Source organism: Panthera leo, chromosome B4, assembly GCF_018350215.1.
Source record: "Panthera leo isolate Ple1 chromosome B4, P.leo_Ple1_pat1.1, whole genome shotgun sequence".
Lineage (NCBI taxonomy): Eukaryota > Metazoa > Chordata > Mammalia > Carnivora > Felidae > Panthera > Panthera leo.
The window spans coordinates 60260848-60273220 of NC_056685.1; the positions used below are offsets into that span (position 1 = coordinate 60260848).

The following is a 12373-nucleotide window of genomic DNA, read 5'->3' on the forward strand; positions in this document are numbered from 1 at the left end:
CAGCTCCTACTGTCTACACATCTAAGTATAAGGGAATAAGTAGTTCTAAGAATTTACAGCATAAAAGCAGGACATTTTAATCTAGTAATAATGAAATAATGATCACAATAAGGTCTTAGTGCTAAAAGAGAAAATACCATTTTCAATATTGGCAGGAGCAACAGTGCTAATGTTCACTGAGCACTTACTACGTTTCCAACTCTACACTATTTTCCATAACTTTTGGATTTATTTTTAGGTATGACTAATTCTTATGCAGGAGATAATTATAGACCTTCATTTATTCAGGATAATGAGCTCAGACACTTAATCCTTAAGGTAAGTAAAGAGATCTATTTGTCTAAGCTGCATTTGTCCTTTCTACTTTGCTTGAGTAGGACACAGACTTTCTTCAGTTTGCTTCCAGTTGTAAACACACGGGACTCTCTATTACACCACATTTCCCTTAATACAAAAATAAGTTGCACAAGTAACCGTGTCTTAGCGTGGGATGATGAAAGTAGAGATGGGGTAGGTACTTTCCAATGTACAGAGCAAAGCTTGTCTTTAATGCTAAACTTACACCACCTACTGCACTCACCTCCTATGCCATGGGATCTGTTCCCCCGTCACCACCACCTTCAAAGTCATCTACTTCATATCCTATTCCTTCAGGATTCTGTTCTCTGAACATTAGCCAGTTACTATTATGAGCTATCATTTGATGTTTTGACATTTCTGTTCTCATCATTACACATGCATGGGTTTTCAGATTCACTGGTCTAGAGGTTTATTTGACATGGAAAATATGGCCATGTCATTGGCTTATCCTGCCTGCCCCCAGGAGGTGATAAGTGTCTTGATCTTGTGCTATGACTCCTGGCCTTTAAGCCGCAGAATGATTAAACGGAAAGATTCTTTATATATATGTGTATATATACTTGTCCCTTTTTCTTCTAATTTTTTTTAAATATGAAATTTATTGTCAGATTGGTTTCCATACAACACCCAGTGCTCATCCCAACAGGTGCCCTCCTCAGTATCCATTACCCACCCCCCAGCAACCCTCAGTTTGTTCTCAGTTTTAAGAGTCTTTTATGTTTTGGCTCCCTCCCTCTCTAACCTTTTTTTTTCTTCTAATTAAAAAAAAATTTTTTTTTTTAATGTTTATTATTGAGAGACAGAGAGAGACAGAGTATGAGCAGGGGAGGGGCAGAGAGAGGAGGAGACACAGAATCCAAAGCAGGCTCCAGGCTCTGAGCTGTCAGCACAGAGCCCGATGGAGGGCTCGAACTCACAAACCGGAAGATCATGACCTGAATTGAAGTCGGACACTCAACCAACTGAGCCACCGAGGTGCCCCTCTTCTAATTTTTTAAAAGCTTATTTATTTTGAGAGACAGTGAGGAAGGGAGAGCAGGGGAGGGGCAGAGAAAGGGGGAAAGAGAGAGAATCCCAAACAGGCTCTGCATTGTAAATGCAGAACCTGATGTGGGGCTCAAACTCACGAACCCTGAGAACATGACCTGAGCTGAAACCAAGTCGGACACTCAACTGACTGAGCCACCCAGCCGCCCCTAAAAGGCCCTTCTTTTATTTGAGCAGCTGTATGTATGTATTTATTGGGGGGGGGGGGGGGCGGGAGTGGTGCAGAGGGAAGAAGAAAGAGAATTTTAAGCAGGCTCCACACCCAGTACAGAGCCCAACTCAGGGCTCCATCTCATGACCATGAGTTCATGACTGGAGCTGAAATCAAGAGTCAGACACGTAACTGACTGAGCCACCCAGGCACCCCTGAACAGCTGAATTTAAATATGATATTCCTGATAGAAATATAAAGGATTTTTTTTTTGAATATCAAGATTTTTTTTTAAATTTTTAATGTTTATTTATTTATTTATTTATTTTTAATTAATTTTTTTAACGTTTATTTATTTTTGAGACAGAGAGAGACAGAGCATGAATGGGGGAGGGTCAGAGAGAGAAGGGAGACACAGAATCCGAAACAGGCTCCAGGCTCTGAGCTGTCAGCACAGAGCCCGACGCGGGGCTCGAACTCACAGACCGCGAGATCATGACCTGAGCCAAAGTCGGACACTCAACCGACTGAGCCACCAAGGCGCCCCAATGTTTACTTATTTTTGAGAGAGACAGAGCATGAGCAGGGGAGGGGCAGAGCGAGAGGGAGACACAGAATCCAAAGTAGGCTCCAGGCTCTGAGCTGTCAGCACAGAGCCTGACACGGGGCTTGAACCCACAAACCGCAAGATCATGACCTGAGCTGAAGTCAGACGCTTAACCCACTGAGCCACCCAGGTGCCCTGAAGATGAGGATTTTTAAAGTTAGAAAAATGTATAATATGCTTTGGAAACTTTCTCACCAATCTTTAGGTGTTTCTTTCATTCATAACTTAATATATACTGGTTCTGCCCTTATAGAATATGTCTGCCTAAGTCACTTCATGTTTGTTTCCAGTTAGTAGAAATTAATCAAGGAAATGTCCAGTGGAGTGCCAGACTCATCCTGTGTCCATACATATCCATTTCCATATAGGTTGCTTCCCAAAGGATGTCCTGGGCAGATTTTAGTGGGAGTAGCTGATGTTAGAATTTTTTTAATTTAGTTTTAAATGAGCGGCACCTTATCATAATTCAAAAAGTATATCTATCGTAGGATGTCTTCTCTTTTCCTTGTTCCTAGTCTACACAGTCCCTTCATCTCAGAACATCCTCGGGAAAGTGTTATGGATGTGTTTTGATATCTTTATAGTTTCTGTATGCGGTATAGAATTTGGTATAGGTGTTTTTTGTATTAGAAAATCTCTCAACCATATATTCCATGGCTAAACTTTCCATGTCAAAAATGAGTTTAGATTGGAGTTCATTCAATTTGATGTTCTTCACAAATCCTTTTACATCTTAAGAAAATTTCCTAATTTTACTAGCTCTATGAACACTCTTAGTTTTTTTTGTTTTGTTTTGTTAAGTTTGAGAGACACAGAGAGATTGTGAGCGGGGTAGGGGCAAAGAGAGAGGGAGAATCTCAAGCAGGCTCTGTTATGTCAGCACAGAGCCTGATGCGGGGCTTAAACTCATGAACTGTGAGATCACGACCTGAACCAATTCAAGAGTGATGCTCAACCAACTGAGCCACCCAGCTGCCCCAACCACTCTTAGTTTTATCGCTACAGCAATTTCACAGTCTCTGAATGTGTGTAAGAAAGAAGATATTTAAAAATATTTACTTTTATATTTTTAAATCCTAGACTGCAGAAGGCTTCCTATTTGTGGTTGGATGTGAAAGAGGAAAAATTCTCTTCGTTTCAAAATCAGTCTCCAAAACACTTAATTATGATCAGGTATCCAAAACTGAGGATATTTTCCGCCTGATGTTTAATTTTTTTTGAACAAACACTTATTTCTGGGTTCTCTTCCTGAACCCTGTCTTCCCACTGTGCTGGGAGCTGAGGTTTGCTTGATTAGAAGAACTCCAAGAGAGATGGAAAGATGTATGGAAAGAGTATGGGTGTTTATTACTGACAAGAGTGTTCACTTCTTGACCTCCATCAAGTTAATTTTCCTGAGCCTGAACTTTCTCTTAAGTAAAAAGGGGAAATGGTGGTTACGTGGGTCTCTTAGGACGTAAACACATAGCTGTCATATTTGAGACTGTCTGAAAAATGTTAGTTGCCCTTCTGTTTCCTCCAAAAGACAGCATTATTATATATTATTAGGTTATATGCATTGCATGTTAGCTTTTGCTCTAATCTCTGGCAACAAACTCTAAAATACATCTTTTATTTATCTAGCTTTGTAATCTCTTTACCTCCTCATTCCTGAACACCATTTAATTTAAATTAATAATACTTGCCAGTAATAAAAAAGCTACTCAAAAGCTATAACACTAACAATAATCCACCAGAGTGAATAAACTAGCACCTGTGGTCTCCTTTATTCATTTTAAGTTTATTTATTTATTTTGAGAGGGAGAGAGAGAGAGAGAATCCCAAGAAGGCTCCTTGCTGTCAGTGCAGAGCCTGACGTGGGGCTCGATCTCATGCACCGTGAGATCATGCTATGGTCTCCTTTAAAATAGAAATCAAATTGACCACGGGTTTAATCTTAAATAACTCACATTAATTTCACCTATTTTCTCCCCAAACATGAAAATTTGGAGAGATACAAGATTCATAGATAAAAAGAAGAGGTGTTGCGAACTTACTTATGGAAGGAGTAAGAACCCAATGAATCATACAGCTGGTTTTAGCTGCCTAAGGGACACAAAAGCAGGGCAAGACGTGGTTATTTTCCAACAGAAGATAGAGAACACCACGCACACACACATGTGAAGGTAACAATTCAGGATAGCACATAAGTTCCAAATTAGTGACATGGAATCCAGTCCCCCTGGGCACTGACTACTCAGGAGGACTTTGAAATCCCCACCATCATACGGGGTCTGGTCCTCAGCTTTTAGACTCAAAAACCAGGTTTTCTTTGAGGCAAAGAGTTATGGGTATAAACTTCTATCAACCAATGACACAACAGATTGATTTATAAAATGCTAGTTTTAAAAATATGAGATATCTAACTGCCACCAGGCTAATTGTATCAGCTGGTCCATTTGTTCTGCCTTCTATAATATCTACCTAGCTAATAAAGGATTTCACAAGAAGGGTAATCACTGTGGGTCAGGGAAGGCTTCACATACAAAGTAGAATGTCTGCTTAGGCTTTAAGATGAGCAGACAAGGGAAGGAAGACATTTCAAGTTGAGGAGGGAGTCTGGGGAGTAAAAGGCAATTGACTAGAGTGACTAGGGAATTTTGAGTTTGTAGAGAAAGGAGTAATGAATTCTAGATGATAAGACCATACAAGTAAAAGCATAGAGTAGGAATGCTCTACATATTGGGAGAAGGGGAATGGGAAGTGGAAGGTGTTCCAGGTTTGATTTTTTTTTTTTAATCTTTATTTATCAGAGAGAGGGGGAGAGAGCGAGAATCCCAAGTAGACTGCACACTGTCAGTGCAGAGCCCAAGGAGGGGCTGGATCTCATGAACTGCCAGATCATGACCTGAACTGAAACAAAGCGTTGGACACTTAACTGACTGAGCCACCCAGGCACCCCAAATTCTGTTTTTTAATAGTATAGTGATTTTTTTTTTTAAATCTGAGTCACACCATAAAATTACAGATTCTCTGTGACTTCCATATTATATTATAATGACAATCTCTTTACTTTTACCACGTAAAAAAAGTTTAAATCATAATAAGATTTAGAAGTAACAAATGAATTGGGGGACATTCACAAGAGTCCACTGAACATTAGCAATTACGTGTCTGTGATTTGTGTGTTTCCAGATAGGGTTTTGTGTGCATGTGTTTCTATCTACAAGTCACCCTGCTTTTAACACTAAGTTAATGTCACACAGTGCAGTAGATGTGTTTTTGAGCTTAAGAAAAAGCCACTCTAACAGTATTTACCATACATTTATATGAAGAAATGTAGAAAAATTGTGGTACTAATTTTAAACAAACATCTACCTTATAAATAGGCTAGCTTGACTGGACAAAGCTTATTTGACTTCTTACATCCAAAAGATGTTGCCAAAGTAAAGGAGCAACTTTCTTCTGATATTTCACCAAGGGAGAAGCTGATCGATGCCAAAAGTAAGTGCTCATCTCAGTATGTCTGTGATTGTATGTAAATATGATACTTACTTAAAAGCACAACTATATAATATTTTGAAAATTAGGCAATTATGGTTTTATAAAGAGGAGATTTAGTAAACTTTACGATCATTAACCTCAGAGCTCAAAAAAACAGTATAACTAGAGAATTCCTTCATATTTGTATGAAGATGCTTTGGGGAATATGTGATTATTTCATATTCACTATTTTTCATATGCTAATACAATCTTTATAAGAAAGCATCATTTGGGATTAAAAACATTGCTGGAGTTTCCATTATTCAGCTACTTACTGATAAACAATTCTCTTTCTTATATGGGTTAGGTTTACTCAGTTTGAAAGACCTTGTTAACTGTACTTTGGAAGTGTAAATATTGTTTATCTTCTCTGAAAAGACCTCCCTGAAAATGCTTAGTGCCGAACAGTTATTTATACTATACTGATGCTTTATGCCATTGATTACTACTATAGTTAAGGGTTTTTTTCATTAAAATTTTTTAAAATTTCATTTCTTTTAGATTTCCTTTATTTCTACACCCAGGGCAAAAAAAGGAAGATAAATTACAAGTGTTTAGAAGGTATAAAAATACGATTCCTTGACAAATGCTCTTTTTGGTATATTTCACTTTGTGGTTTACGGTACAATGATGCCATTGCTTTAACCATTTTTCTTTTTCAATTTTCAACACATTTGAAATGTGTCCCTTGACATTTCTTATCTATATGAAAATTTTCTTTTCCACCTGTTCTCCTGCCCCCTCCTGCTATGAAAGCTGATTTGCAAGTTCATAGTAATTTCCACAGTGGAAGGAGTCACGTGTATTCTGGCTTGAGACGATCCTTTTTTTGTCGGATAAGGCGTTGTAAAATCTCTGTCAAAGAAGAGCATGAATGCTTATCCACCTCAAAGAAAAAAGGTATCATCATCTTAAGATGTCAATGATTTAAGGCATGCGTATAAAATTAGCGTCCTAAAAACTTTCTATACAGAAATAGTAAAGTGTATGGTCAAGGCAAATAATTGAGGCCAAAAGCATCAAAGGAAATAAGATTGTTTTTTAACCAGAATTACTAAGACTGGCTCATCATATCTTTCAAATTTATCAGGTAACTACATATTTTCTTTATTGCCCAAGTTTTTAATGGTGCTGTTGGAATCACATGGCAATCAAATGGGAAGAGATTGAAATAAAACTTTTGTTATGAAATACCATTGTTACTTTTAAAATATAAAAGGTAAGTCCTTAAAGAAAAACTGTAATAGTACAAGAGCCCGATTTGATTAATTGGTGAAAGTTTCTTAAGATGTTTCAGGGGTAGTTTCAATTCTTTTAGTTCTTTGGTAAATATTTCTAGTTCTGTTTTCTTCTTATTCTTTTATAGGTTTTGTCCTATTTACATTTTGAACTGAGTTAACACTCATCTGTTTTACTTAACCGAGAAATTCCAGGGACTACAAAATGTCTCACGCTTTTTTGCCTAAGAATATATTAACCTATTATGTATAGGATTTCCTATGCAAATTTTAATGTGAGATTTGCTTTCATATCCTTTAAAAGGATATTTATATAGGGGCACCTGGGTAGCTTAGTGGGTTAAGTGTCAGACTCTTGATTTGAGCTCAGGTCATGATCTCACAATTCGTGAGTTTAAGCCCCACATCGGGCCCCGCACTGACATTGTGGAGCCTGCTTGGGATTCCCTTTCTCTCCCTCTGCCCTTCCCCAACTTGTGCTCCTGCTCTCTAGCTCTTTCTCTCCCAGAATATATAATATCTCAGAGATATTTATAAAAATCTCAGGATATTTCTATAGAGCCGGAAGATTCTATTTATTTACAAGTTTTGGTCAAGTGTTTTTTGGTGACCACCCAAAATGATAATCACTAAATACTTATTAAGTATATTTCTGTGCCAGATCAGATACTGTGCTAAGTGTTTTAATTCCCATGAAAACACTATTCTTACCCCTGATTTAGAATCAAGAAGAGAGACTTGAAGAGATTCAATAACTTGCAGAAAGGGAACTAGGCAAGACTCACACTCAAACCTAAATCCCCTACTCGTCTGTTACACTCTAAAGAAACGTAAGTGGAATGAATCAGCAGTCATAAGAGAGGAACTGTTTTAATCCATCAATTGCTGCCCTCTTGCCCTTGGCTCTGAGTGTAAGAGTTGCCCCCTGGGGGTGAAGTCATAACTGACCTGATAATGAAGAGGCTGTGGAATCCAGCTGACTGTGATCAAATTTGGCTTTATCACTTGCTAGCTCTGTAGTAGTGAACAAGTTTCTTAATCCCTCTGAGCCAAGTTTCCTTATCTATAAAACGAGATTATTCACAGGATTGTATGTTTTGTGGAGTAGGTAAGTGCATTGATTCTGGAACCAAACTGTTGAGGTTTACATCCTAACTTGTGATTAACTTTGTGACTTAAGATAAATTACTAAATCCTTCTGGGTCTTACTCTTTTCAACTATAAAAGGAAAATTATAGAACTTCCTAGGGTAGTTATTAGGATTAAATGAGTTAATATATGTGATGTGCTTACCATGGTTCCTAGCATAGTAACACTAGATAAATGTTAGGAGCTGTTATGAGTATTACTAGAAGTAATGCATGTAAACTCTTAGGACCGTGCAAGCAGATGATGTTGTCATTACCTCAGGGTGCCTGTTTTCTCTGCCTTCCTTCCCAAGTCAGCCAATTCATCTTATATTTGACATTGCCATATAATGTAGAACTAGTCTCCAAGGGCAAGAATATTCCTTCTGCATGGATGGTCCAAGGAGTCATGCTCCATGTAGACCCTGGACTGTAGTACATTTTACCCTTAGGATTTAACTGGAAGTAAACCAATATCATATTGGGTAGATCCAACCATAAGTGAATCCCTTAGTCTATACAGCAATCCATGTGAGAGAAAAACATGGCAGCCAATGCAACTACTTTAACATGACTGAGATCTCGGTGGTGTTTTACACAAGTTGTAAGTTGAGTAAAGTCTAAAATTAACAGGTTTTGTAAGTGTTTTAAAGATTAATTGTTCTGGTCCAAGATGGCGACATAGGGAGACCCTGAACTCACCTCCTCCACAGACACACCAAATCTATGCTTATTTATAGAGTACTTCCTCCTAAAGAAGATCTGAGGGCTGACTGAACAGCTTCTGCACAATACAAGACCACATACAGAATGGCACAGTAACAAAGGGAAACCCTAGCCGACACTGTGAACTGTAGTAGGGAGGAATAGTACTGAGGGACTCTGAGGAGATTTGTCTGCCCTGGGACACACAAAAAAGCCACACTTTAAAAGTGCAACTAGAATATACAGGAACCAGCCCTACAACCCTGTCAAATGGCAGGGAGCTACTGGAACTCTCTCCAAGTCAGAGAGGCTGATGAACACTATGGTTCACATTCCTCCTCCAACTTGATAGTATGGATGAGAGCAGGGTCTGAGTGACCTAGCTGGCCTTCTGCCTCATTGAGCCCCAGACCCCTAGTCTACACCAGCCCGGTTGTCCCACTAAGGCAGCTCCACAACAGTGCAGAACAGGACACCCATGGTCACCTCACTACAGCTCCGGCTGCTTTGCCAAGGTGACACAAGTACAAAGCACACTGGAATACTCCAGGCCCACATCACTTCAGTTCCAAACGGTTTGGTAGGGCTTCCTAGCGCTCTGGGAACACCTGGTCCATACCCATCTCCACATCATTTGCTCTGCTAGAGCAACTTGTATGCTGAACCCTCCCATACTGTGGCTTGCACCCACTTCAGCTTCAGCTATCCTGCCTGAGCATCCTCTGTGCAGAGAGCCCTGAGATCACCCCAGCCCATGTCTACATTTCAGTTTCAGCTATCCTGCCAGGATTCCCTCTGTGCAGAGAGCTCCAGGACCCACTAGCTGGTATACACTTCTCTTTCAGTTGTGCTACCAGAATACCTTCTTTGTGGAGAATCCAGGGACCTCCCTAGCCTATGTCCACTTGAGCTGTCCTACTGGGGCACTTTCTGTGCAGATGGTCCTAAGTCCACCTCAATTCATGCCCAGTTTAGCTCTGGCATCCCACCAGGGCAGTCCCAGCATGGAGTGCCCTAGGACCCCCATTGACACCAGCTACAGTTCCAACCAGCCAAAGTCGCCAGATACAGACTCCACACAGGGAATGACCATACACAAGACCATTCCTTCAAGTTTAGGAAAAATAGCTGTTCTACCTAATTCATAGAAACAAACACAGAAAGTCAGGCAAAATAGGGAGATAGAGGAATGTGCTCCAAATGAAAGAACCTCAGAAAAAGAACTAAATGAAATGGAGTTAAGTAATATGCCTGATAAAGGGTTTAGAGTGACGATCATAAAGATGTTCACCAGATTGGAGAAAAGAGTGGAAGAGCTCAGTGAGAACTTCAACAAAGACAGAAAATATAAAAGAAAACTATCAGAGTTGAAGAATACAATTTCTGAAATGAAAAATACACTAGAGGGAATCACCAGATTAATAGATGCAGAAAAACGGATCAGCAGTCTGGAAGATAGGGTAATGGAATGCACCCAAGCTGAAGAGCAAGAAGAAAAAAAGAACTTTAAAAAGAGAGGATAGGTAAGGGATCTCTTCAACAACATCAAGCAAACAAACATTCACATTATAGGAGTCCCAGGAGGAGAAGAGGGAGGAAGGGAGGGAGAGAGAGACAGAGAAAAGAAAAGAAAAGTAAAGAAAAGAAAAGAAAAAAAAAGAAAGAAAGAAAGAAAGAAGCAGAACACTTATTTGAAGAAATCTCTATTTCAGGGAAGGAAACAGCTGTCCAGATTCAAGAGGCACAAGAGTCCCAAAGAAGATGAACCCAAGGAGGTCTGCACCAGACACATCATAACTAAAATGTTAACAATTAAAGATAAAGAGATAATTTTAAAAGTAGTGAGAGAGAGAGAGGGGTGCCTGGGTGGCTCAGTCGGTTGAGCATCCGACTTTGGCTCAGGTCATGATCTCACAGTCTGTGAGTTCAAGCCCCACGTCAGGCTCTGTGCTGACAGAGCCTGGAGCCTGCTTCGGATTCTATGTCTCCCTCACTCTATGACCCTCCCCCACTCATGCTCTGTCTCTCTGTCAAAAATAAATAAACATTAAAAAAATTAAAATAAAATAAAAGTAGTGAGAGAGAAGTAATGTGCCACACAAGGGAAACCCCGTAAGGCTATTGGCTGATTATGGAGTTGAAATTTTGCAGGCTAGAAGGGACTGGCATGATATATTCAAAGTGCTGAAAAAAAATCTACAACCAGGAATACTCTACCTAGCAAGGTTATCATTAGGAAATGAAAGAGAAATAGAGTTCCCAGACAAATAAAAGTTAAAGGACATCATCACCACTAAACTAGCATTACAAGAAAAGTTAAAGGGACTTCTTGAAGTGGAAAAGAAAAGGCCATACTTAGAAGAAAATTATGAATATCAAGATATAAAATATGACAACATATAAATAAAATGGGGAAAGGAGTAAAAATAAATATTTTAGAATATGTTCAAACTTAAGTGACCATCAACTTAATATAGGCTGCTATATACTTAGGATATTATATATGAACCCCATGGTAACCACAAACCAAACAACTATAATAGGTACATATAACATAGAAAGCCAAGCAAAACACTAAAAGTCATCAATCATAAGGGAAGAGAGCAAGAGAAGAACAGAGAAAAACTACAAAAACTACCAGAAAACAATAAACAAAATGGCAATAAGTACATACCTATCAATAATTACTTTAAATGTTAATGGTCTGAGTGTTCCAATCAAGGACATAGAGTGATTCCATGGATTAAAAAAACAACACCCTTCTATATGCTGCCTACAAAAGGCTCACTTCAGACCTAAAGACCAATACAGACTTCAAGTGAAGGGATGAAAAAAAGATATTCTATGCAAATAGAAACAAAACAAAAACAAACAAAAAAACCTTGGGTTAGCAGTACTTGTATCAAACAAAATAGACTTTAACATGGAGACTGTAACAAGTGACAAAAGGGGCAATACATAATGATAAAGGGATTAATCCGAGAGGATAGAACAATTGTAAGTATTCATGCATCCAACATAGGAATACCTAAATACATAAAGCAAATATTAACAGATATAGAGGGAGAAATGGACAATAAAATAATAATAGTATACAATACAATATATACACAGTAATACAAAAATAGTAGAGGACTTTAACACCCCACCTACATCAATGGATAGATTATCCATGTAGAAATCAATAAGGAAACAGTGTCTTTGACACATTAGACTAGATGAACTTAACAGATACATACAGAACATTTCATCCAAAAACAGAATACACATTCTTTTCAAGTGCACATGGGGCATTCTCCAGGATAAATCACATGTAGACCACAAAACAAGTCTCCACAAATTTAAGAGAATAGAAATTATACACATATCTTTAACAACCACAACAATATGACACTAGAAATCAATCACAACAAAAAACTCTTAAAAACAAACACATGAAGACTAAACGATATGCCACTTAACAGTCAATGGGTCAACAAAGAAATCAGAGAGGAAATTTAAAAAAATACATGGGGACAAATAAAAATGTAAACACAATGGTCCAAAATTTTGGAGTGAAAGTACTTCTGAGGTAAGTTCATAGCAATACAAGCCTTCCTCAAAAAAAAAAAAAAAA

The 12373-nt window shown here is 38.5% G+C and overlaps 1 protein-coding gene across 2 annotated transcripts in view; it reads left to right on the forward strand.

Annotated features, from left to right (window-relative positions):
* Window positions 1-12373, forward strand: part of ARNTL2 (aryl hydrocarbon receptor nuclear translocator like 2) — a 121854-nt gene that overhangs the window by 69941 nt on the left and 39540 nt on the right. For both annotated transcript variants that reach the window (XM_042946136.1, XM_042946137.1), the window contains exons 5-8: window positions 239-318; window positions 3246-3338; window positions 5534-5648; window positions 6444-6587. In XM_042946136.1, coding sequence (XP_042802070.1) covers window positions 239-318; window positions 3246-3338; window positions 5534-5648; window positions 6444-6587 — 432 coding nt within the window. The remainder of the gene's footprint in view (window positions 1-238; window positions 319-3245; window positions 3339-5533; window positions 5649-6443; window positions 6588-12373) is intronic.